The following is a 27,417-nucleotide window of genomic DNA, read 5'->3' as shown; positions in this document are numbered from 1 at the left end:
ACAAAGACAAATATACCACTTATATGTAGAATCTAAAAAATAAAACAAATGACCTTATTTACAAAGCAGAAACAGACTCACAGACACAGAAACCAAACTTATGGTTACGAAATGGGAAGGGAGAGAGGGATAAATTAGGAATACAAGATTAGCAGATACACCCTACTACATATAAAACAGATGAAGAACAAAGACCCACTGTACAGCACAAAGAACTATATTATCTTGTAAAAACCTAAAATACACTATTCATCTGAAATTAACAATACTGTAAATCAACTTTACTTCAATTTCAGAAAAAGAGGTATCCAGGGAGGGTAATTAGGTTATAGAGCACTCAGGATAGACCCCTCAAGTTTGAATTTAGTGCTCTAACAACAGACAGGAGAATTTACTTCACTTCTACACCATGCATGGATACAATGAGATGTCTATCAACAAACCAGAAAGAGACCCCATGAGACACCAGATCTGCCAAAATCTTGACTCTGGACTTCACAGCCTCTAGAAATGTCAGGAATACATGTTATTTAAGCCACCCAGATTATGGCATTCTCTTTTAACAGCCCAAATCAACTAATCAAAAGTCAGGTAATATTAAAAAAAAACTAAATATATGTACTGACATGGAAAGTGGTACACAAAATAGAAACATGTAAAACAGGATTTCTCAACAGCAGCACTACTGACTTTGCTTTCTTCTATGAAATCTTTCTTCTATGCTTTCTTCTCTGCAATCACCCTGTTTTTTCCATCTTTTAAAGGTTAAAACCTTGAAGCTTTCAACAGCTAAGCCAAATATCTCTCTTGGCAAATGTCACATTGCACTTGAAAATATGTGGGTTATTTTCAAATATCTGTTGATACTGATTTCTAAAGTGAGAAGACTCCTTATGATTTCAATATCTTTAGACCATGAAATTTTTGCTCCTTGTTTTCATCCCTAGATATGTTCCAGGGTCCCCTGCTTTATAGTCTATGGGAACTTGAATAGAATTTGTATCCTGCTGTTGTGTGAAAACTGTTTAAATCTTAATTATATTGTATTGGTTCATAGTGCTTTTCAGGTCTACCATATCCTTCTACTTTTGTATCTAATCATTCTGTTCATTTTAGGGAGTTTGATACTGAAAATCCAACTAAAAATCTTAATTTATCTACTTTAAAAAATAATTGTTACACCGGACCTATATGCAATTTTGTCCAATATTTTCCAGCTCAGTTCAGTTCGGTCACTCAGTCACGTCTGACTCTTTGCGACCTCATGAACTGCAGCACGCCAGCCCTCCCTGTCCATCACCAATTCCCCGAGTCCACCCAAACTCATGTCCATTGAGTCGGTGATGCCATCCAACCATCTCATCCTCTGTCGTCCCCTTCTCCTCCTGTCCTCAATCTTTCCCAGCATCAGGGTCTTTTCCAGTAAGTCAGCTCTTCACATCAGGTGGCCAAAGTACTGGAGTTTCAGCTTCAACATCAGTCCTTCCAATGAATCCCCAGGACTGATCTCCTTTAGGATGGACTGGGTGGACCTCCTTGCAATCCAAGGGACTCTCAAGGGTCTTCTCCAACACCCCAGTTCAAAAGCATCAATTCTTGGGCGCTCAGCTTTCTTTAGAGTCCAACTCTCACATCCATACATGACTACTGGAAAAACCATAGCCTTAACTAGATGGACCTTTGTTGGCAAAATAATGTTATCATACTTCCATAATTTAAAAATGAAAAAAAAAAAAAAAGACAAGGATGCCCACTCTTGCCACTTTTATTCAACATACTATTGGAACTCCTGGTCACAGCATTAAGACAAAAAAAAAAAAAAAAGCATCCAAATTGGAAAGGAAAGGAAAAAGCATCCAAATTGGAAAGGAAAGGTTGAAAGTGTCACTGCCTGTAGATGACATGATACTATATATAGAAAGCCCTTATGGCATCACTAAAATACTATTCAAACTAATACCACACAGTTGCAGGATTCAAAATTAGTATTTGTTGCTCCTTAGTATCCACAGGAGATTGGTTCCAAGACCCTCTTTTGAACACCAAAATTTTCAGATGTTCAAGTTCTTTACAGTTGGTCACATGCATTTGCAGGTTCTACACCCACGGATCCAATCAACCACAGATTGTGAAATATTCTCCAACCGTGTTTGGTTGTATCCGCAGGTGCAGAAACCACAGAGGGAGGGCCAACTGGACAGAAATCTGTTGCATTTCTATATGGTAATAACAAACTATCAGAGAAATTAATAAAACAATCCCATTTACAACTGCATCAAGAAGAATACAAAACCTACACATAAACCTAGCCAAAGAGGTAAAGTACAAGCTATGAGACACTGATGAAAGAAACTAAAGACAATACAAATGAAAAGATACGCTGCACTTGTGAACTGGAGGAATTAATATTGTTAAACTGGCCATACTACTCAAGGCAATCTACAGATTCAACACTAGCTCTATCAAAATACCAAAAGAACTGTCACAAAACTAGAACAAATAATTCTAAAATTGAATGTAAACACAAAAGACCTTGAACAACCAAAACAATCTTGAGAAAGAACAAAAAAGTTGGACGAATCATGCTTCCTAATAAAAAACAGACACACAGATCAATGGAACAGAGTAGAGTCTAGAAGTAAACTCACACTAAAATGGTTAACTAATCTATGACAAAGGTGGCAAGAATACAAATGGAGAAAGGACAGCCTCTTTAATAAACAGTATTTCAAAAACTGGACAGCTATATTATAAAAATAATAAAATTGGACTAGTTTCTCACAACAAATACAAAATAAACTCAAAATGGATTAAAGACTTAAACCTGAGACCCAAAACCATAAAACTCTCACCAGAAAAGATAGGCAGTATGCTCTTTGATATTGGTCTTACCAATAGCTGCGATATGTCTCCTCAGGCAATGACAATAAAAGCAAAAACAAGCAAATGGGGCTGCATCAAACTAATGAGCTTTTATATGGAGGAGGAAAAAAAACTCTCAACAAAACAAAAAGGCTGCCTACTGAATGGGAGAAGACATTTGCAAAATGATATACTTGACAAAGTGTTAATATCCAAAACATACAAAGAACTCATACAACTCCACATCAAAAAAACAAACCAGATTAAAAAATGGTCAGTAGATGACTTCCCTGGCAGTTCAGTGGTTAAGATTTTGCCTTCCAATGCACAGAGTGCCGGTTTGATCCCTAGTCAGGGAGGTAAGATCTCACACACCTTGTGGCCAAAAAAAACCAAAACATAAAACCTAAGCAATATTATATTGCTTAAAACTGTATTGTATAAAATTCAATAAAAACTTTAAAAATGGTCCACGTCAAAAAAAAAAAAATTTTAAATAAAAATGGTCAATGGACCTGAATAAATATTTTTTCAAAGACATACAGCCAGCCAACAGATCCATGAAAATATGCTCAACATCGTGACTAGGAAAATGCTCAGATCGAAACCACAATCAGGTACCACTTCAAACCAGCCAGAACAGCTACTAACAAAAAGACAATATATAACAAGTGCTGTGAAAACGAGGAGAGAAGAGAACCCTCATGCACTGTTGGTGGCACTGTACATTAATGCAGCCCCTATGGAAAACAGTATGGAAGCTCAAAAAAAAAAAAAAAGTAGCCATTTCACTTCTGAGTATTTACCCAAAGAAAACAAAAACACTAATTTGAAAAGTTAAAATGCACTCAGTGTTCACTGCTACATTATTTATAATAGCCATGGTATCAAAACAACCTGAATCAATGGAAAGATCTATGCATAAAGAAGATTTAATGTGTACATGCACACGTGCGTGTGGGTGTGTGTATGGAGTACTCCTTAGCCATAAAAAAATCTTGCTACTTGAAACAACATAGATGGATCTAGAGGATATTAAGTAAAATATGTCATAACAGAGGGAAAAAAATATGACATGATTTCACTTATATGTGCAATCTAAAAAACAAAACAAAAGCAGTCTCCCATAAATATAGAAAACAAACCAGTGGCTATGGGAAGGGAGTGGGGGGTATTAGGGAAAGGGGAATAAGAGGTAAAAACCCTGTTATATAATAAATAGGTGTCAAGTTATCATGCAGTACACTGAAACAACACTGTACATCAACTATATTTTAATAAAAAATAAACTTTGAAAAAAATTTAAACCATTCAGTTCAGTTCAGTCACTTAGTCGTGTCCAACTCTTTGCAACCCCATAAACTGCGGCACACCAGGCCTCCCTGTGTATCACTAACTCCCAGAGTTCACCCAAACTCATGTCCATCGAGTCGGTAATGCCATCCAGCCATCTCATCCTCTGTCGTCTCCTTCTCCTCCTGCCCCCAATCCTTCCCAGCATCAGGGTCTTTTCCAATGAGTCAACTCTTCACATGAGGTGGCCAAAGTACTGCAGTTTCAGCTATAGCATCAATCCTTCCAAAGAACACCCAGGACTGATCTCCTTTAGGATGGACTGGTTGGATCTCCTTGCAGTCCAAGGAACTCTCAAGAGTCTTCTCCAGTAGCACAGTTCAAAAGCAGCAATTTGTTGGCGCTCAGCTTTCTTCACAGTCCAACTCTCACATCCATACATGACCACAGGAAAAACCATAGCCTTGACTAGATGGACCTTTGTTGACAAAGTAATGTCTCTGCTTTTGAATATGCTGTATAGGCTGGTCATAACTTTCCTTCCAAGGAGTAAGCGTCTTTTAATTTCATGGCTGCAGTCACCATATGCAGTGATTTTGGAGCCCCCAAAATAAAGTCTGACACTGTTTCCCCATCTATTTCCCATTAAGTGATGGGACCAGATGCCATGATCTTCGTTTTCTGAATGGTGACCTTTTAGCCAACTTTTTCACTCTCCTCTTTCATTAAGAGGCTTTTTAGTTCCTCTTCACTTTCTGCCATAAGGGTGGTGTCATCTGCGTATCTGAGGTTATTGATATTTCTCCCGGCAATCTTGATTCCAGCTTGTGCTTCTTCCAGCCCAGCGTTTCTCATGATGTACTCTGCATATAAGCTGAATAAGCAGGGTGACCATATACAGCCTTGATATACTCCTTTTCCTATTTGGAACCAGCCTGTTGTTCCATGTCCAGTTCTAACTGTTGCTTCCTGATCTGCATACAGGTTTCTCAAGAGGCAGATCGGGTGGTCTGGTATTCCCATCTCTCAGAATTTTCCACAGTTTGTTGTGATCCACACAGTCAAAGGCTTTGGCAGAGTCAATAAAGCAGAAATAGATGTTTTTCTGGAACTCTCTTGCTTTTTCCATGACCCAACAGATGTTGGCAATGTGATCTCTGGTTCCTCTGCCTTTTCTAAAACCAGCTTGAACATCAGGAAGTTCACAGTTCACGTATTGCTGAAGCCTGGCTTGGAGAATTTTAAGCATTACTTTACTAGCGTGTGAGACGAGTGCAATTGTACGGTAGTTTGAGCATTCTTTGGCATTGCCTTTCTTTGGGATTGGAATGAAAACTGACCTTTTCCAGTCCTGTGGCCACTGCTGAGTTTTCCAAATTTGCTGGCATATTGAGTGCAGCACTTCCACAGCATCATCTTTCAGGACTTGAAATAGCTCAACTGGAATTCCATCACTTCCACTAGCTTTGTTCGTAGTGATGCTTTCTAAGGCCCACTTGACTTCACATTCCAGGATATCTGGCTCTAGGTCAGTGATCACAACATCATGATCATCTGGGTCGTGAAGAGCTTTTTTGTACAGTTCTTCTGTGTATTCTTGCCATCTCTTCTTAATATCTTCTGCTTCTGTTAGGTCCATATCATTTCTGTCCTTTATTGAGGCCATCTTTGCATGAAATGTTCCCTTGGTATCTCTAATTTTCTTGAAAAGATCTCTATAGTCTTTCCCATTCTGTTGTTTTCCTCTATTTCTTTGCATTGATCACTGAAGAAGGCTCTCTTATCTCTCCTTGCTATTCTTTGGAACTCTGAATTCAGATACTTATATCTTTCCTTTTCTCCTTTGCTTTTTGCTTCTCTTCTTTTCACAGCTATTTGTAAGGCCTCCCCAGACAGCCATTTTGCCTTTTTGCATTTCTTTTCCATGGGGATGGTCTTGATCCCTGTCTCCTGTACAATGTCATGAACCTCCATCCATAGTTCATCAGGCACTCTATCTATCAGATCTAGTCCCTTAAATCAAACAGCAGTGCTATTTAAAATTTAAGTGCAGGTTATGCTACGTTCCCATGGAACAGGTCAGGAGGTGATAGAAAAACAGTGAGTTTCCATATGACAATATGTTCATATACTGAAGTCAGTTTGGCTCAAGACTGCCAAGTCCTGTTTAATAGTTTTCTAAACATCAAGTAGCACAGAACAAAGAGAAAGAGGAGCCCCTCAATTACCTGAAACTCCTAGAAAATCAGTTGCTCAAATTAATTACTTTATAAAGAATAACATTTAAGCCAAGTCTCCAAATACCATTTAATCATGATTTTTTCCTTAAGTATTATCAAAACTTTTACTCCCCTTATATGACAGTCTTATGATTACATGGGTATAACCTTAAGTCCTCCTGTGGTGACTCACAACCATAGTTACAAATGACTAACTTCATGCAGTTTGATGGAAGTCCCCCAGAAGACTTATTTCAGTTTGTTTTCTTGAAATTGTCCCTAATGTCAACTTATTCAATTTATTCAAACAAATTTTATTAAATGCTTAAGGAAATAAAAATACAGTAACCACAGAACACTCAACCTACAAAATAAAACTTGTGACCCTGTAACCGTTCCCTAAAACTCAAATGTCCTCTCAAGTTCTCTAAGGGAACCCGACTTTTAAAGGAGGCAGCGAGGTGCAGTGTTGCCACAAGAGGCATGAGGACTTTATAAGCTAAGAGACACACACTCAAAGGATAAGATGGTCTGATCATTCAGCTGCCCCACCCTACATACAAGAAACTACAGGGGTTCCATCCTAACAATTCACTAATGTTAACAGCAATGGAATCAAAATCACAGAATCCTTAGAGGAAAGTGAAACTTCAGAGTTATTAGACGTCCTTTCTTACAGGTGATCTTCTCTCGGAGTGTTTAGTTCAAACTTTAGGTAAACTGAAAAGCAGAGTGACTCCTCCTGATTTATAGTCTTATCAACTGATTCTTCCTTCATTTTAGCCAACTCTGTGTAAAGTAGTTTCCAATTAGCCTGAACTGGAATCTGCCCACCTCTAGTTGGTATCTTTCCTACTCCTTCTCTTCCTCAATGAAACAAACAAAAAAATACTTGGGACCACAAGAAACACGACTGCAAGAGTACCTCCTCTTCTACAGCCTTATAGATATTTATAAAAATAATATGGTATGCTGCTGATATACTACTACACACAGCATGACATAAACTTTAGTCAATATGTGCCTTTCTGAGTAACGGGTCTCCATCCCAACTGTCATTTCACGCAGCAAAGATGAGCCTACAAATCTGAATTTCGAATACTGCACAATTAATTTCAAAGAGACAATTCAGCTCAACAAAATCAGGTATCCATCTAAAACTACAGACAGTTCTAGGGTCACTGATTTCATGGGAGTTCAAAACACCCATGTTGTCCTATTTCACAGTAAAGTAACTCTGGACTGAGATTTATAACACAATCAAAACACAAAAGAGATTACTTGGTAAAGTCCTCAAAGAAGATTTTATTTATGTATTTCTTCAAATGACTGTGGGACTTTTAAAAACCCCTCCCAAACATGACACGTTTTCAGACAGTGGTGGGGACTGGGGTCTCTGAAGAAAGTACAAAGACACTGGTGCTGTGCCGGCTCAAGGAGCCGACACCAGGAAGCCGATTTATTTCACAATCTTAAGAAGATCTTACATGTGGGTATGTTTGAATTGGCCCTCTGGGAACTGTTCAAATTAAAGGAAACATTATGGAAAAGAGACCGGTTTCCAAAACGTGCAGTCTCTGAAAATAAAACTTAAGAAATGTATGTCTGAAAAGATCTGCAAAGCTTGGTACAGTGTTTATCTATATAAAGATAACCAATTACCCATTGACTTCAAAACTCAAAATAATGTAAAAAATACTTTAAATGGCATGGCATTAGTGACAATTTTTTTTTTCAAATTATTCAATTTTAAAGAAATTTGATAAAACTGTTCTCACCCTATGAAAAGATCTAATCCCTTTCTAAAACAAAAGTACGATTTGCAAAGAGAAACAACACTGTACAATTCACTGGTAAATTAAGATTTCTGAGGCTGTAAGAAATGGGGCCAAAACAAGTCACTCAAAAAAGGGATGGTTAACACAAGAAATGTGCTATAAGTAAAGTGCATGAAAGGAAGCCTGCTCAGCTAAATGAAGTAGACAGGGGTCAGAAGTCAAGGGTCATTCGCCAGAGCGGCAGCAGGCTCGAAAACCACACTGCAGGTTCTGGCATCCGCTGGCGGTGTCAGCATGTGGACCTGCGTGAAAACAGAGAAGTGTGAAAGGAGGAAATTCTCATCACATAAAAGTAAGCTTGCTAGTGAAAGAACTGTAAAACACTTATTATTTTTACTGGTAATACATTATACCATAGAAATGAAAGCCCCATGAGTGTATAAAAAATTATTTAGCACAAACGTCACCAAAAGCAGTTTAACTTTAACTAACACAGGTAAATGAAAAAGAGGAAGGAAAAGAAATAATTTTGTTGGCAATAATCCTACAAAATAAAAAATCCAGGGTGAGATAACTCACAGAATCAAGACTGCCAGGCTAAGTGAACAATGGATCTCTTACACCATGAACATCCTTCCCAGAAATAGTATTAAGGCAAAAACAACCTCATCTGTAATAGATAAGCTAAAGAATCCACTATTCAAAAATTATAATAAATACTATATTTACAATATCTGTTAAAAATAAACTATGTAGATCTAGCCTTAACATGTTTGCCATATTGTTATTTAACATCTGTTCCCCCAAATAAATCTTGTGCTATGGTTAAATTATTTTCCAGAATTAAGTATGCAATGAATAAATAATTAAAAACACATCTAAAACATAATAAAAACTGTGATTCAATTACAAAGAAAGCATTAAACATCTGTGGGATAACTGACATTTTATTCCAATCACATTATGCAATTCAAGACACTAGACTAAAAGATGCATTAGGGAACGCAGCTGAGAATTAGAAAGTGTCAAAGAGACAGCATGGCACATATTCAAATGTTAAGTACTCTGAATGAATCATAGTTTTCAAAAAGGCAAGCAAATGTGGAAAAAGACATTTTAACTATATTGAAGCCTTTTTTACTGGTAATACATTTATACCATATGTATGTCTGCACCATGAACAAAGTTAGTTCTTTACTCATCAATTAGAACCAAAAGATTTGCATTTGTAATACTAAGGACAATAAAAATACATGAAATATAATTTTATTGTAGAAAATAACATTTTATAAAAAGGATTAAAACTGAAAAATCATAGTACTCTGGGATGACACCAAGACGTTAACTCAGAAAAATATGCTAAGTTAGTTTCATTTTGTTTTTTGAAGTATCAAACCATTGCAAAAGAAGGCAACTATGCTAATACCAACGTAAGAAAATAACAACTTGCAAATCAACACCCAGAACACACCTACTTCCCAGAATTTAACTATTCTTTGTATTCTTGAAATGGCAATATACAAAATACTAAAGATTAATTTCTTAGGATATACAAAGAAGTACAGCATTCATATAGCTAACTATGAAAATAATAATGTATCTTTAGGAAAAGAAAGAAACGGGCTTTACAACCATAGTGGAACTGCAATAGCTTATGATTTCATTTGTCTCCAAATACTTATGTTTAACTTTTAAAGTAACATTATGTCTGGGATATAGGGGGCAAATAAGGGAACACATAATGGTATATCAAAGAGGACTGGCCTCGGGTGTGTAACTGCTGAAGCCAATGATACATAGGCTTCACTGTATTATTATGTTTATATGTTTAAAATTTTCCATAATTTTAAGTCTAAAATCATTTCAAATATAAAACTGAATTACCACAAAGCCTATTTTTTGCTTAATCAAAATGAAAATGTGTTCTTTTAAAATAAAAACTTGAATGTGTCAAAACTTAAAATTCACAAAGCAGCACTTTTGTTAAGATTATTTTCTCTTAAAATAAGACACAACACTAGCAATCTTAATCACAGAGTCAAAATGAAATCTCTTAGTATTGTGTTATCATATATTAGAAACACCCTAGGAAGGAAACCTGTGGCTTGAAAATCTTCTCGCACTGACGACCTTTGTCCAGGTATTCCCTTTGAACACATTTTCAGCTTTAACTGATACTCCCCAACTTCCTTTCTGAGTCCGCTTTCCTCCCTGCTTACTCTGGTCACTGCTCGGCCCGCCAGTCACTGAGAGGCACCTTTCTCCGAGACCCAAGGCCCTGCCTCACTGCCACTGCCCTGCCCTGCCCTGACACAGTCCCTGGGGATGGAATGTTTACACTGGCGGCTTTTACGAAAACATAACTATAATTTTCTCGGTGTATAATTCTAACTTTTCTGAAAGGGAGAAATAAGAGGAAAGAGACATGGAGACTTCAGTACAGTATTCCAAAATGAAACTAAATCAGATTGATTATACCTTTGCAGCCAAAGATGGAGAAGCTTTATACAGTCAGCAAAAACAAGACCAGGAGCTGACTGTGGCTCAGACCATGAACTCCTTATTGCCAAATTCAGACTGAAATTGAAGAAAGTAGGGAAAACCACTAGACCATTCAGGTATGACCTAAATCAAATCCCTTATGATTATACAGTGGAAGTGAGAAATAGATTTAAGGGCCTAGATCTGATAGAGTGCCTGATGAACTATGGAATGAGGTTTGTGACATTGTACAGGAGACAGGGATCAAGACCATCCCCATGGAAAGAAATGCAAAAAAGCAAAATGGCTGTCTGGGGAGGCCTTACAAATAGCTGTGAAAAGAAGAGAAGCGAAAAGCAAAGGAGAAAAGGAAAGATATAAGTATCTGAATTCAGAGTTCCAAAGAATAGCAAGGAGAGATAAGAGAGCCTTCTTCAGTGATCAATGCAAAGAAATAGAGGAAAACAACAGAATGGGAAAGACTATAGAGATCTTTTCAAGAAAATTAGAGATACCAAGGGAACATTTCATGCAAAGATGGCCTCAATAAAGGACAGAAATGATATGGACCTAACAGAAGCAGAAGATATTAAGAAGAGATGGCAAGAATACACAGAAGAACTGTACAAAAAAGCTCTTCACGACCAGATAATCAGGTTGGTGTGATCACTGACCTAGAGCCAGACATCCTGGAATGTGAAGTCAAGTGGGCCTTAGAAAGCATCACTACGAACAAAGCTAGTGGAAGTGATGGAATTCCAGTTGAGCTATTCCAAATCCTGAAAGATGATGCTGTGGAAGTGCTGCACTCAATATGCCAGCAAATTTGGAAAACTCAGCAGTGGCCACAGGACTGGAAAAGGTCAGTTTTCATTCCAATCCCAAAAAAAGGCAATGCCAAAGAATGCTCAAACTACCACACAATTGCACTCATCTCACACGCTAGTAAAGTAATGCTTAAAATTCTCCAAGCCAGGCTTTAGCAATATGTGAACCGTGAACTTCCTGATGTTCAAGCTGGTTTTAGAAAAGGCAGAGGAACCAGAGATCAAATTGCCAACATCCGCTGGATCATGGAAAAAGCAAGAGAGTTCCAGAAAAACATCTATTTCTGCTTTACTGACTATGCCAAAGCCTTTGACTGTGTGGATCACAATAAACTGTGGAAAATTCTGAAAGAGATGGGAATACCAGACCACCTGATCTGCCTCTTGAGAAACCTGTATGCAGATCAGGAAGCAACAGTTAGAACTGGACATGGAACAACAGACTGGTTCCAAATAGGAAAAGGAGTACGTCAAGGCTGTATATTGTCACCCTGCTTATTTAACTTCTATGCAGAGTACATCACGAGAAACGCTGGACTGAAAAAAACACAAGCTGGAATCAAGATTGCCGGGAGAAATATCAATAACCTCAGATATGCAGATGACACCACCCTTATGGCAGAAAGTGAAGAGGAACTAAGAAAACGAAGATCATGGCATCCGGTCCCACCACTTCATGGGAAATAGATGGGGAAACACTGGAAACAGTGTCAGACTTTATTTTTCTGGGCTCCAAAATCACTGCAGATGGTGACTGCAGCCATGAAACTAAAAGACGCTTACTCCTTGGAAGGAAAGTTATGACCAACCTAGATAGCATATTCAAAAGCAGAGACATTACTTCGCCAACAAAGGTTCATCTAGTCAAGGCTATGGTTCTTCCTGTGGTCATGTATGGATGTGAGAGTTGGACTGTGAAGAAGGCTGAGCGCCAAAGAATTGATGCTTTTGAACTGTGGTGTTGGAGAAGACTCTTGAGAGTCCCTTGGACTGCAAGGAGATCCAACCAGTCCATTCTAAAGGACATCAGCCCTGGGATTTCTTTGGAAGGAATGATGCTGAAGCTGAAACTCCAGTACTTTGGCCACCTCATGCGAAGAGTTGACTCAGTGGAAAAGACTGATGCTGGGAGGGATTGGGGGCAAGAGGAGAAAAGGACGACAGAGGATGAGATGGCTGGATGGCATCACTGACTCGATGGACATGAGTCTGAGTGAACTCCGGGAGTTGGTGATGGACAGGGAGGCCTGGCATGCTGCTATTCGTGGGGTCGCAAAGAGTTGGACACGACCGAGTGACTGATCTGATCTGATAATACTTCAAAATGTCTATATTCGTATTTTCTTTAAAAGGACAGAAAGGTAAGGAAGAAATTTTATACTGAAATCAAAAGTGGCCTAGGAAAAAGTCCTAAGCGATGGCTGAAAGCAATGAAGTAAAGTATCTACTGGTTCGCAAAAAGGGAGAAAGTGAAAGGGCTTCCCTGGTGGCTCAGATGGTAAAGCATCTTCCCACAATATGGGAGACCCAGGGTTCGATCCCTGGGTTGGGAAGATCCCCTGGAGAAGGAAATGTCAACCCACTCCAGTATTCTTGCCTGGAAAATCCTATGGACAGAGGAACTTGGTGGGCTACAGTCCATGAGGTCGCGAAGAGTCAGACACGACTGAGCAACTCCACTTTCACTTTCATGGGAGCCAAGTGGATCAATCACGCCACTTAAAAGAGTCGTACTTTTCCAAACAAAGGTATATTCCATTTAACCGTGATCTGCTTTACTGCACTTTGCTGATACTGCATTTTTACAAACTAAAAGTCTGTGGCCACCCTGCACTGAGCTAGTCTACTGGCACTATTTCCAACAGCATTTGCTCCCTTCTTGTCTCTGTGTCACATTTTGGTAATTCTCACAATATTTCAAGCTTTTTCATTATTATTATATTTGTTACAGTCTGTGATCTATGGTCAGTGATCTTTGATGTACTACCATGACTATTCTGAAGGCTCAGATGATGGCTAGCATTTTTTAGCACTGAAGTATTTTAAATTACGTACATTGCTTTTTTAGACATAAAGCTATCACACTTAATAGACTGCAGGATAGTGCTGACGTAACTTTTACATACACTGGGAAACCAAAACATTCATGTGGCTCACTTTATTGCAACGTTCCTTTATTATGGTGCTCTGGAACCAAACTTGTAATATCTTCGAGGAATGCCTATACCACACAGTTTTTTCATCATTCTCCCCCAAATACAGAGGCCCAGGATCCTCAGTGTTCACTCTGGACAGCTGAGTCACTCTTTGTTCTCAAAGTCTCAGGGATGGCAGTAGCGCTAATAGAGGAAGGAAAATGCAGGAATGAAAGTATGTGCCCTACGTTAGGTAGAAACAACCCTATCCTGACACCTGTCAGTCTCTCCTTATTCGTCACAAAGTTATTGCTCCTACTGATATAAAATGGGCTCCCTTTCTCAAACACACACTAGGATATCTGTCTGAGTTTCAACCGAAGTCTAAGGGCATAAATGTACTTAGCCAGTAACTATAACACCACCTCAAAACTACAATCCCATTCAAAGGTCAATGACATTCCAGGTGACTGATCCTAATAATCCATAAAAGTGGATTCATCCATGAATGGATTTTATTTTGTTGAAAGCCTACAGCAGAGCAAAGGTAAAGACAACCACTGTTTTTAAGTTCGTTTCATACTGTTGGAAACAGGGGTGAACAGCAATTTCCAAAGCACAGAAGTCATAAGCAATGCTAACAGTTAAGATGCTCCAGTGTCACAGGAGGACTGTTCAGAAAAGGGAATAAATGGACAATAGAATAAACAGGCCACAGAAAAAGCGAGGTAGAATTAGAAAGAGATATGACTAAGATATGCTGGGTTGCCAAGGATCTCTAGATGCACTTACATAGACATGGAGTTCAAAAGGTAAACATTGGACTTATCACCAGTAAATAGCAATCTTGATATGAGATTAAAAAAACAACCCGATGGTTATAATATATGAGGATTAAGTTACAGTACAGGATAATAAATAGAAAACTGACATCTGCATAATCATCAAATAAAATCTTTAAATGCATGGTAAAAATAAATTTCGTAAGAAAACGTTCTTTAAAAATATTAGAAAAGAAGAGCTATAATGTTAGCTATCATTATCTTCCCAAAGTTTTATTACTGAATTATTTTTCTCAGATTTTAAGCACATTAGTTATGCTGTGTATCTGCACTTACCTTCACTTACCTTTAAAATTCCTTTTAACTTAAATTAGAAATATAAGAGAGCAAGTCATCTGAGACTGTGTCACCTACCATGAGCTAATCTCTCTTAATTCACAAACATACACTGAAATGCAAATCAGTACGAAAAGTCTATGTGCTATCACTGCTCAAACGTTCTTCAGAGCGCTAAAATCATGCAATTCCATCTACTGCTTCTTAAATGACAAAGAATTTTTTAAATGTCACAGCTAAGAAGTCTTCTTTATACTTAAATCTTAACTTTTTTGTCAAAAAACAAGTTTAAATGTCACGAAGAATCATTCAGAAGAACAAAAATGTCATTTTATGTCAGTGCTTAGTACAGTGTCTTGCTCACAGGAGACAATGCTTGATAATTAATGTATCTTCTCCAAAATCTCTGCTAGTGCTTAGGAAACAGAAAATTTTGCTTCATCACTTGTTTAATGAACATTATTTATCAGTATTTACTTCTTTTAGTAGTAACCTAGTAGTTAACTATGTAAATAAACTCTTTTGACAAAATGAATTTTCACTGTGTTATTCTCAAATATTAAAATAAAATGTATCACCTGAATATGCCCCCTATTAGCCTAAGAACATGTATAAAAATACTGGCTACTTTCCAAACTAATAAAACTAATAATAAAAAGACAGCCATTACACAATCACTAAATATTTACTATACAAGCCGAACTGTAATAAAAGATACTGGATCAATCCCATGTCATCTTGCAAAACTGGAAACAAGGCAACTTTATTTAACACTTTCTAGGTTGTCAAAATGTCCTTTAAGGAGAAGACTGTTACTGGAGTACTGCTTTAAGAGCAACCGGCTGGAACTCTGGAACATACTATAAGTTCATATGACAAGTCACCCTGTAAATTTTAAAGGATTTCCATTTCCCGCAAATCATTCTTTAAGAAGCTGTTAAAGGAGACTTGGTATTCGATTATACAAGCACTGTCTATTTTGTTTCAAACCCTTTAAAGACAGATATGGTCATTAAAATTGGCTTATTGAAAATTAGCACTCATTTCATAAAAAAAAAAATCTTAAAAGGAATTCAACAAACATTCAACAAATATAGCAGCTCCTCTGGAACACTTTAAGATTTATATATTCAAAATAGGTCAAAATTAAAGAATTTCTAACATACTAATAAGTTTTAAAAAAGATACATGCAAAAGCAGCAGACAGGTCATAAAAATGAAGTGAAACCAAATCCCCCCACCAACCCAATAATATCTATATACCCTAAAATAAGTATAACAAATTAGGTTTGAAGATTTATTCCCATAAGTATAACCTATACTGAAATCAATGTAGACAAATCAAATGTAACCTACCAATAAGCTATTTTTCCTACAAAAAATAATTGCTTATTGATTACTTCTCATAATATATAAGCCTTAGTAACTACAATGGTGAAACTACAATGACATAACTATACAAAAAAATAAACAAAAAAGTAAAACTCTTCCCAAACTCCGGAAGAAGCACATGCGCCACCACAGCACTCACACTTTCTTTCATACACGTAGCAGGTTGCAACCAATATGACACTCACTTTCACAAACATTTCTTATCATACACCACAGGCAATGGAGAGCAAAGAAATGCTCCAACTTAGAGCTGCGATTTCCAGAACACAGGAGGTCATCTCCTGCATCAGCAGTGTGAGTCCAGAAACAAAAGAGGTGCTATCTTCTGTCTCTTCATATGTATTTTAATAAAAACCTGATCTCCGAGAAACAGCAAATGTGCTAACTTCTCTGCCTACTGGGCTGCCGTTCAAGAAGATACCATTCCTCTAGTCTTCCTGGCCTCAGTCCAGTTTCCTGCCTGAGAGAAACTCAGTTGATCTTCCCATGATCTTAAGATGAAATTGGACTCTCAAAAATAACAATGTATGATGTAAAAAGACACAGCAGAATCTGAACCAAGTAAACTTTTCCCAGTTAGAAATACAGGAGGTTGATTTGCTTATGCTTCAGGACTTCTGAACTGCAGTGTCCACCAGCGATTACCAGATGACCAACAGGGCAGTGAATGCACTTTGAAAAAGCACATTAAACAGTCCCTCTGCAGGGTAGGAATAGGCTTTAAAAAACAAAACAAAACAAAACATCAAGAAATATTTACCTGATGATGTTGGAAGAAAGTGCAGGACTCAATCTCCAAAATACTATAGGGGTTTTAGTCACATTTAAAGCACCTCAGTCTCTTCCCATTACCACACTCACCATCCTCCTCCATCTTCCAAGAGGTTTATCTGGAACCAGACTAAGGGTCCCTGAGGAGCTCACATCACCCAAGTCCCCCCTTTTCTACTGTATTATGACGCTTTCTTGCCCTACAAGAAAACTGACTATCCTCCCTAAGAACTGGGTGTTATCTAGAACGTCAGTACCTCTCTACCGTTAATGAGTGCTCTTTCACTAGAAGAAATTCCCCAAATTTTATAAGAACTTTAGTAATTCTACAAAAACTTGCCCCTCTGGACTGATTAAACTATTACATATTTCTAAAATCTGGTGGAATGCATAGCTGAAATCTCTCTCCATAAGAAAAGCTCAAGTTTAGAAAAGGACTAAATCTGAAATTGCAAAAATGTGTGGTAATTAGAAATCTAGAAAACAATAGAAATCCTAAGAATTATCAGAACTGTTAAAAAGTGTTAAATCAACCCCTCCAAAATTATCTCATTGTTAAAAAAGGCATTACCGTTAATGTTGTCACAGTAGTAAAAGTATTCATCATTTAAAGAAGGACATGCTGAAACCAAGTCCTGCAGGCCTGCACCAGTTACAGTAAGACAACCAGAGAGATTAAGGTGCTCCAAGTAAGGCAGCCCTCCTCCCAGAGTCAAAACCCTGCAAGAGAAGCAATCCAACAATGAGAACAGATTAACAATTAAAAGACGACTCTGAAAACTTACACATCTGCATGGTCCAATGGAATATGAACAGACCCTTCAGTCTGAAAATGAGGAAAACTAAAGAATTTCTATAAAACATGACAACTAACTTCATCCTTAGGTAGGACACTGTACATTTAATGGGAACATTTACAAAGACATTCATTCAATAAACAAGTCTTCTGAAATTTTCTTTATAAGAACATGATAGTAAGTCAATTCTTACAGGAAGGAAATACTGAATATTAGAATTGTAATCTTCATTCTCCTACCAAATTGTCTAAGTAAAAATTATCGAGAAAATTACTAAACAGTTTTGTAGTTCCTCGAAGAGTTAGCGTAAGCCTATAACCCAAAATTACTCTCCTAGGTGCACACCCAAGGGAAGTGAAAACACACGCTCACAGAAAAACTTGCAAACAAATGTTCACAGCAGCATTACTCATAATACCCACGAAGTGGAAAGAATCCAAATGTTCACCAATGAATGAGTGGATAAACAAAATTTAGTATAAACAGGATGCAGCTACGCAGCTACAAAGTACTGATACATGCTACAGCACAGATGAACCTTGAAAACTCAGTGCTAAATGAAAAAAGTCAGACACAAAAGACCATATATTAGCTAATTTCATTTATACAAAATGTCCAAAATAGGCAGAAAAGACAGACAAAGTGGATTACTGGTTGCCAGGGGCTGGGGACAAAGAGGAATGAGGAATGACTCCTAATGAGTACATGGCTTCTTTTTGGTTTAATGAAAATGTTTCTAATTGGATAGTGGCAGTGGTTGCCAACCTTGTAAATATATTAAAACCGCTGACTTGTACCCTTAAAAAAAAAACAGATTTAATGTGAATTCCATTTCACTAAAAATGAAAACATTAGGTTTCATGGCATACTTTAAAAGAAGTTTTTAAAATACTATTTATACAAAAATGGTAAAATGAGAAATCGACTAAAATGACAACGGCAGAGCTGAAAAATAGCAAGAGCAAAATTGAGAACATCAAATTTCAGTATGCAACAGCAAAAACTGGGAAAACTAGCAACAGTCCATCTGGACAGGGATATCAAAAAGCCTATAATACAATAAATTCAGTAAAAAAAAAAAAAAAAGGATAATTAGCATCATTACACAGGCACATGGAAATTAGGAAGTAAAGGTAAGGAAATGCATGTAAACTATTGAAATCAGAATAAACTAGGGAAATATTTATATACTCAGAAACACGGACGGACAAACGTCGGGAAATACATTTTAATGTTTTGTCACTGCATGTTTAAAAGAAAAAACTGGTCAACCAAAAAGGATTTATCAAGACCCCAATATACATGACAGATTTAAACGCACACTTCCCCTGATATTTTAACTGAAAAAGACTGATTCTTTTTCTTAAATCACAGATTCCCTGATCCATCCCAGAGTTTAGTAACAGCAGCAGTTCAGAACCTCTGTGTCTTCACTGGGCCAAGTAATTACAGACAGACATCTTTAAAGGAAGACAATATAAGGTTTACAGTTTATTGAATCTTTTTTTTCCTGTAAAGTTGAATAGCTCATAATAAAAAATAAAACAACTTCTAAAAAGGGACCTAAAAGATCTCAGAAGGTACCTCAATGCACAGACTACCTCATGTTCTAAAACTTAAAAACTTTCAGGACATTGAGGACAGACTGCATGGAATATAAAACTCCGTATCAGAAACACACTTGAGTGAGCTACATATGCATTCACTCGCCTCACCGCATCTAGTGGGATATCAAACAAGACAAAAGTAAACAAGCAATTATATGATGAATGCTCTTCCGGGAATACAGTTAAGGATGGTAGTGGCCTGGGGGAGAGGGGATCGCAAAAGGTTTCCCATAAGAAGCAACATTTTAACTGGAATGGAGATAGAAACAAGCAGAAGTCAGCCAATACATGCATGTTACAGAGACAGCAAATGGATGAAGACAAGAGAAATGCAGTACAGGCAGACCTCAGAGATGCCTGCGGGTCAGGTTCCAGACCACTGCAGCAAGGCAGCTATAATAATAAAGCAAGTCACACAAATTTTTTGTTTTTCTAGTGCATGTAAAAAAGTTGTGTTCACATCATACTGTAGAGTCTATTAAGTTTACAACAGCAATGTCTAAATAACTATATGCATCACTTCAGTTCAGTCACTCAGTCGTGTCCACCTTAATAAGAAACATTTTACTGCTATTAGGGTGGTGCAAAAGTAATTGCAGATTCCAGTGGCCACAGGACTGGAAAAGGTCAATCTTCATCCCAATTCCCAAGAAGGGTAGTACTAAAGAATGTGCTAACCATCAGACAATTGCATTCATCTCCCAGGTTAGTAAGGTCATGCTTAAAATCTTGCATGCTAAGCTTCAGCATGATGCAAACCAAGAACTTCCAGATGTCCAAGCTGGGTTTCAAGAAGGAAGAGGAACCAGAGATCAAACTGCTAACATCCGCTGGGTCACAGAGAAAGCAAGGGAATTCCAGAAAAACATCTACCTCTGTTTCATCGAGTACACCAAAGCCTTTGACTGTGTGGACCATAATCAACTGTGGAAAGCTCTTCAAGAGATGGGAATACCAGACCATCTTACCTGTCTCCTGAGAAACCTGTATGAGGGTCAAGAAGCAATTGGTAGAACCCTGTATGGAACAACTGACTGGTTCAAGATTGAGAAAGGAGTATGACAGGGCTGTCTGCTATCACCTTGTTCTTTAACCTATATGCTGAGCACATCATGAAAAATGCGGGGCTGGATGAGTTACTAACTGGAGTCCAGATAGGCAGGAGAAACATCAACAACCTCAGATATGCAGATGATACCATTCTAACGGCAGAAAGCAAAGAGGAACTAAAGAGCCTCTTGATGAGGGTGAAGGAGGAGAGTTAAAGAGCCAGCTTAAATATTAAAAAAACTAAGATCATGACATCTGGCCCCATTATTTCATGGAAAATAGAAGGGGAAAAGATGGAAGCAGTGACAGATTTCCTCTTCTTGGGCTCTAAAATCACTGCAGATGGTGACTGCAGCCATGAAATCAGAAGACGATTGCTTCTTAGAAGGAAAGTTATGACAAATTTAGACAGTGTGTTGAAAACCATAGACTACTCTGTCAACAAAGGTCTGTAGAGTCAAGGCTATGGTCTTCCCAGTGGTCACATACAGTTGTGAGAGCTGGACCATAAAGAAGGCAGAATGCCAAAGAACTGATGCCTTCCAATGTGGTGGTGGAGAAGACTCCTGAAAGTCCCTCAGACGTTGCTGAAGAGGGTCAACTGTTTCAAGGTCACTCAGCATTTGAAGATCAAATCATTCATATCTTAAGAGAAATCAACCCTGAATACTTGTTGGAAGGACTGATGCTAAAGATGAAGCTCCAGTGTTCTGGTCATCTGATGTGAACAGCCAACTCACTGGAAAAGTCCCTGATGCTGGGAAAGACTGAGGGCAGAAGAAGAGGGCATCAGAGGATGAGATGGCTGGATGGCATCACTGATGCAATGGACATCAACTTGGGCAAACATCGGGAGATGGTGAGGGACAGGGAGACCTGGCATGCTGGCAATCCACGGGGTCGCAAAAAGTCGGACCTGACTGGGTAACTGAACAACAAAAGGCTGGTGCAAAAGTAACCGCAGATTTTGCATTGTTGAAATTTGCCATTTGATATTAGAATACTTTCTTAAATAAAGATGGTTAAGCTATACATCATTCCAATGCACATTTCTTGTTTTGTTTTTTTGCTAACGACTTATTGTGTGCATGTTAAGTCGCTTCAGTCCAATCCGATTCTTTGCAATCCTATGCACCATAGCCCGCCAGGCTCCTCTGTCCGTGGGATTCTGCAGGCAAGAATACTGGACCGAATTACCGTTTCTTTCTCCAGTGGATCTTCCCAACCCAGGGATTGAACCCACATCTCTTGAATCTCCAGCATTGGCAGGTGGGTTCTTTACCGTATTTTATTTTAGACTATGGAAATGATGTTAGACAAGAAGTAAATTCGAGTGATTTTCTTATTCAAGTTCAAAATAGGTCATAAAGCAGTGGAGACAACTCGCAACATCAGCAACACATCTGGCCCAGGAAATGCTAATGTGCAATAGTGGTGGTTCCAGAAGTTCTGCAAAGGAGACGAGAGCCCTGACGGGGAGGAGCGCAGTGGCCGGCACCGGAAGCTGACAGCCAACTGATGGAAATCACCAAAGCTGATCCTCTTAAAACTACACAAGGTCACTCGGCATTTGAAGCAAATTGGAAAGGTGAAAAAGCTTGATAAACGGGTCCCTCATGAGCTGACCACAAATTTAAAGAACTGTCCTTCTGAGGTGTCTTCTTCTCTTATTCTATACAATAACAAACCATTTCTTCGTTGGACTGTGATGTGCAACGAAAAGTGGATTTTATATGACACCCAGTGATAACCAACTCAGTGGACTGAGAAACCCCGAAGCACTTCCCAAAGCCAAACTTGCACAGAAAAAAGATCATGGTCACTGTCTGGTGGTCTGCTGCCTGTCTGATCCACTACAGCTTCCTGAATCCCAGCAAAACCATTACATCTTTGAAGTGTGCTCAGCAAATCGATGAGACGCAACGAAAACTGCAATGCCTGCAGCTGGCATTGGTCAACAGAAAGGGCCCAGTTCTCTTCCATGACAATGACCGACTGCACATTGCACATCCAATGCTTCAAAAGTTGAATAGGGCTAGGAAGGCGTGCCTTGATCCACAGGCTGCAGAATGGATGCTGTGTTAGCAGGCATGAAAACAACATTAATCTCACTGTAAACTTCCATCAGAGCTTTTGGGTGACCAGCAATTATCTCTGAGCAATATTTTGAAACAAACCTTTTTTTTACTGAACAGTAGATCTCAACAGTGGACTTAAATAATTCATGTTGTAAACAGATGTGCCGTCATCCAGGCTTTGTCATTCCATTTACAGAGCACAAGCAGAGTAGATTTAACATCATTCTTAAGAGCCCTAGGATTTTCAGAATGGTAAATAAGCATTGGCTTCAACTTGAAATCATCAGCTGCATTAATTCCTAACAAGAGAGTCAGCCTGTCCTTTGAAGCCAGGCACTGATTTCTCCCCTACAGCTAGGCAAGTTCTAGACGGCATCTTCTTTCAATATAAGGCGTTTCACTGATACTGCAAATCTGTTGTTTAGTTCAACTACTTTCATTAGTTACCTTAGCTAGATCTTCTGAATAATTGACTGCAATTTCTATCATCTTGCACTTTAATACATTATGGCTTCTTTCCTTAAACCTCATGATCCAACCTCTGCTGGCTTCCAACTTTTCATCTGCAGTTTCCTCACCTCTCTCAGCCGTCACAGAATTGAAGAGAGTTAGGGTTTTACTCTGAGTTAGGCTCTGGCTTCGAAAAATACGGTGGCTAGTTTGATCTTCTATCCAGACCTCTGTAATTTTCTCCTTACCAGCAACTCGGTTGTTTCACTTTATTATCAATCATTTGTTCAATGAAGTAGCACTTTTAATTCCTTCGAGAAATTTTTCTTTGCTTTTACAACTTGGCTAACTGGTGCAAAGGACCTAGTTTTCAGCCTGCCTTGGCTTCGGGCATGCCTTCTTAACTAGGCTTAATCATTTCTAGCTTTTGATTTAAAGTGAGATGCGTGACTCTTCATTCTGCATGAAGAGGTCACGTATAGGGCTATTTACTGGCCTAATTTCAATACTTCTGCGTCTCAGGATGGAGAGAGACAGAGAAACAGCCAGTTGGTGAAACAATGAGAACACACAGACAGCATTTATCGATTAAGTTTGCAGTCTTGTATGGTTTGTGGCACTCCAAAACAATAGTACCATGAGAGATCACTGGTCACAGACCATCGTAACAAATATAATAATAATGAAAGTCTGAAGAATTAAAGTGTAACACAGAGATGTGAAGTGAGCAAATACTGTTAGAAAAATGGCATTGACAGACCTGCTCAATGCAGGGTTGTCACACACCTCCAATCTGTACGTAATGCAATTATCTACCAAGTATGATGAAGCAAAATACAATAAAACAAGATATGCCTATATGTTGGAGGAAAAGGAAATAGATGAGTATAGTTAAAGAAAGGATGGTTCTCTTGTGTGTGTGTGTCACATTGATATTCACCTATTTGATGTCTTTTATTTGTAAAAGGTGAAGATGGGAGGAAGTAAAAAGATATTTACAGAAGGTAACAAGAGGTAAACTACAGGGGCAAGCAAGGGCCAAGGATGTGAACTCTCATCAAAGGGCAGTTAGACTCACTGCAAGACTGAGGTAAAGGAGTAATAACAAGTAATAAGAAATGCATTCTACAAAGACGACTCCAGTCTACTTTTTATCACCAACGTCCAAGTATGCCAGGCACAGGCCTACACAGTAAAATGCAAAACACAGTCTCTGCCCTCAACCAAAGACGGACACATTTAAACAAAGTATTAATAATACATGTGATAAGAAAAAAAAGTTTTAGAAATACATCAAGTTATGGAAATAATACAGATCAGGGAGTGATTCAAAGCAGTAATCTTTAAAAGGACAGAACAAAATGCAGAATTCAATGATTCTGTACAATTCACATTATCTGGTGTCCAATCAAAAACTATTAAACACAGAAAGAATAAAAAAACAAACAGTAAACAGACCAATAAATGATAAAGATGATGAAATTAACACATAATGACTTTAAAATGGATTTTATGTTAAATATGCTCAAGGATTTAAAAGAAAATACATAATGAAACAAAAAGATCTATGTACTTTTACTATTTGGGTATGTTTTAATACATTTACATACATTGTGTATTTGTGTGTGTGTGTGTAGGTATCTGGGGGGAACATGAGTACACCAAATGAAACTTCAAGTCATGAAAAATACAGGACCTGAAACAAAAAGTACACTGAAGGAGCTCAGCAGTGACTAGACACTGCAAAACCAATTTGTGGACTTGGAAGAACGACCAGATTAACCAAAACGAAGCGCCAACAGAAAAACAGAAACAGTGAGGGAAAAAAACCCTGGTATTATGGGTTGAATTGTGTCTTAGCCCTCAGTATCATAAATGTGACTCCAGTTGGAAATATGATCTTTGCAGAATTAATCAAGTTAAGATCAGGTCATTAGGGTGGGCCTTAATCCAGCATGACTGATGCCCCCCACACACACATACACACACAGATAATGCCATGTGAAGACGTATAAATACACAGACACAAAAATGGGACGGCCATGAGAAGACGACCGAGGCACAGACCGGGCCTACTGTGCCACAGCCCAAGCGACACCTCGTTCCATAAGAGGTGGGAACCTTAGGAAAAGACGCTCCCTTAAAAGTTCCCAGAGGGAGCATGGATTCGCCAACACCTTGATTACAGAACTCTAGTCTCCAGAACTGTGAGAGAATAAATTCCTATCATTTTAACCACCCTGTTTGTGGTACTGTGTTATGACAGTCAGGGAACTATTACAATCAAGTGACCTATAGGACAGCATCAAGAAGTCTGACACACATGAATTCCCAGCAGGAAGCAAGGGCTATACAGAACAGCGAAGAGAGGACAGTACTAGAGGAAATCATGGCTGAATCTTGTTTTTCAATTTTATGAAAGCTAGAAACAACAGATCCAAGAATCTCAATAAGATATCCCAAGCAAGGTGATGAAGCTATCCGTATCTATAGACACCAAGGCATACATACCATGTGCTAACTGCTTTCAAAGTAGAAATGAAGTTTTTAAGGCAGCTAAAGAAAAAAACATGCATTACATACAGAAGAATTAAGATAAAAGTTGAATACAATTTTCATAAATTATTCAAACTGAAAGACAATGGAACATCTTAAAAGTACTAAAACAAAACTACCAACCTAGAATTCTATACACAGTGAAAATCTTTATAAAATGAAAGTGAAATAGTTTTCCAGACAAGAGTTGAGAGAATTTTTACTGTCAAAAGACTTACAGTGCGAAAAACTACAGAGGACTTGGCAGGCAAAAGAAAAATATTACCAAATGGAAACATGAAACTTTATAATAGAAGAATGCCAAAAAAGGTGAAACAGAATGTGTCTGTTAATGTTTTTTTCTAAAAGACAACTGTTCAAAGAAAAAATATTAACAACGTTATTCTGGAGTTTAAAACTTATATAGAAATAAAATATATAACAAAAACAGCACAAAGAATGGGGAGGGGAGCAAGAGCTTACTCTTTTAAGATTCTTACATTCTTTGTGAAGTCGTATAATACCATTTGAAAGCAGAAAGTGATTAGTTAAAAATGCCCACACAAAAGCATAAAACGTAATTATAAATCTATGTTAAAGGGTACACAAAGTATAAAGAGCTTCCCTGATAGCTCAGTTGGTAAAGAATCCGCCTGCAATGCAGGAAACCCTGGTATGATTCCTAGGTCGGGAAGATCCACTGGAGAAGGGATAGGCTACCCACTCCAGTATTCTTGGGCTTCCCTTGTAGCTCAGCTAGTAAAAGAATCTGCCTGCAATGCAAGAGACCTAGGTTTGACCCCTGGGTTGGGAAGATCCCCTGGAGAAGGAGAAGTCTACCCACTCCAGTATTCCGGCCTGGACAATTCCATGGACTGTATATAGTCCATGGGGTCACAGAGTCGGACATGACTGAGCAACTTTCACTTTGTATTTTGTACTATGTATAAACGGAGCAACAATGGAGAAACAGACATAGAGAACAGACTTATGGACATGGGGAGAGGGTGAGATGCATGGAAAGAGGAACACAGAAACGTGCATTACCATGTGTAAAACAGACAGGCAACAGGAATTTGCTGTTTGGCTCAGGAAACCCAAACAGGGGCTCTGTATCAACCTAGAGGGGTGGGATGGGGAGGGAGATGGGAGGGAGGTTCAAAAGGGAGGGGATATATGTTTACCTATGGCTGATTCATGTTGAGGTTTTAAAAAAAAACAAAGATGTAAACTGTACCTGTAACAATATAAAGGGAGATGAGACAGATGTCAAGAGCAGGGTGTCTGTAGATGACTGAAACTAAGCTGATTATCAAACTACATTGTTTTAAGTTTCAAGGTGTTAATTTTATCCCTTAACCCCAAACAAAAAAAAATTTTTTTAAATAAAGAAAACAGGGGGAAAGGGAATCACATGGTATACAACAAACAAAACATAAAAAGAGGACATCACTGAGAAAACGATAAGGGAAAATGAAAGTCAGAAGGGAAAGAAACAGCTAAATAGCATAAAGTCCCCCTCATCAGTAATTATTTGAAATATGAATCCATCAGATTCTCCTACCAAAAGGTAGCAATTAGCAGACAACAGATTTTTTTAAAATTTTGATCAAAAAATTTTAAAAACATGGATCCATCTATACACTCTCTATGACAGACCTCACTTTTGATGCAAAAACACAACGAGGTTAAAAATGAAAGCATGAGAAAACATTTCCATGCAGAAAGCAACTGAAGGAGAGGACTTCCTGGAAGTCCTGAGGTTAAGACACCACAGCTCCACTGCAGGGAACACTGGCTGAGTCTCTGGTTGGGGAACTAGGGCCAACCTGCCACAAAACGTGGCCAAAACAAAGTAACCAAAGGAGAGCCAGGGTGGCTGTAACACTGTGAAATGAAAGAGATTTTAAATTTTAAAAAGGTAACCTTTAGAAAGCAAAGGATATGATATACTGTCAAAAGGCTCACCACTCCACTCAGAAGATTAAAAAAACTATGAACAAACACACATTTAACACAGCTCC

The 27,417-nt window shown here is 38.2% G+C and overlaps 1 protein-coding gene across 1 annotated transcript in view; it reads right to left on the bottom strand.

Moving 5' to 3' along the window:
- Nucleotides 1-7,659: 7,659 nt before the first annotated feature.
- Nucleotides 7,660-27,417, bottom strand: part of FBXL5 (F-box and leucine rich repeat protein 5) — a 45,552-nt gene continuing 25,794 nt past the window's right edge. Inside the window, exons 10-11 of the mRNA XM_086404762.1 lie at nucleotides 17,448-17,596; nucleotides 7,660-8,454 (exon numbers count right to left, since the gene is read on the bottom strand). Coding sequence (XP_086260888.1) covers nucleotides 8,378-8,454; nucleotides 17,448-17,596 — 226 coding nt within the window. The 3' untranslated portion in view covers nucleotides 7,660-8,377. The remainder of the gene's footprint in view (nucleotides 8,455-17,447; nucleotides 17,597-27,417) is intronic.

The sequence above is a fragment of the Bos grunniens genome, chromosome 6 (assembly GCF_055505025.1).
Source record: "Bos grunniens cultivar Pamir isolate PY7600 chromosome 6, Bosgru_T2T1.0, whole genome shotgun sequence".
NCBI lineage: Eukaryota > Metazoa > Chordata > Mammalia > Artiodactyla > Bovidae > Bos > Bos grunniens.
This window is presented reverse-complemented; position numbering and strand designations above follow the sequence as displayed.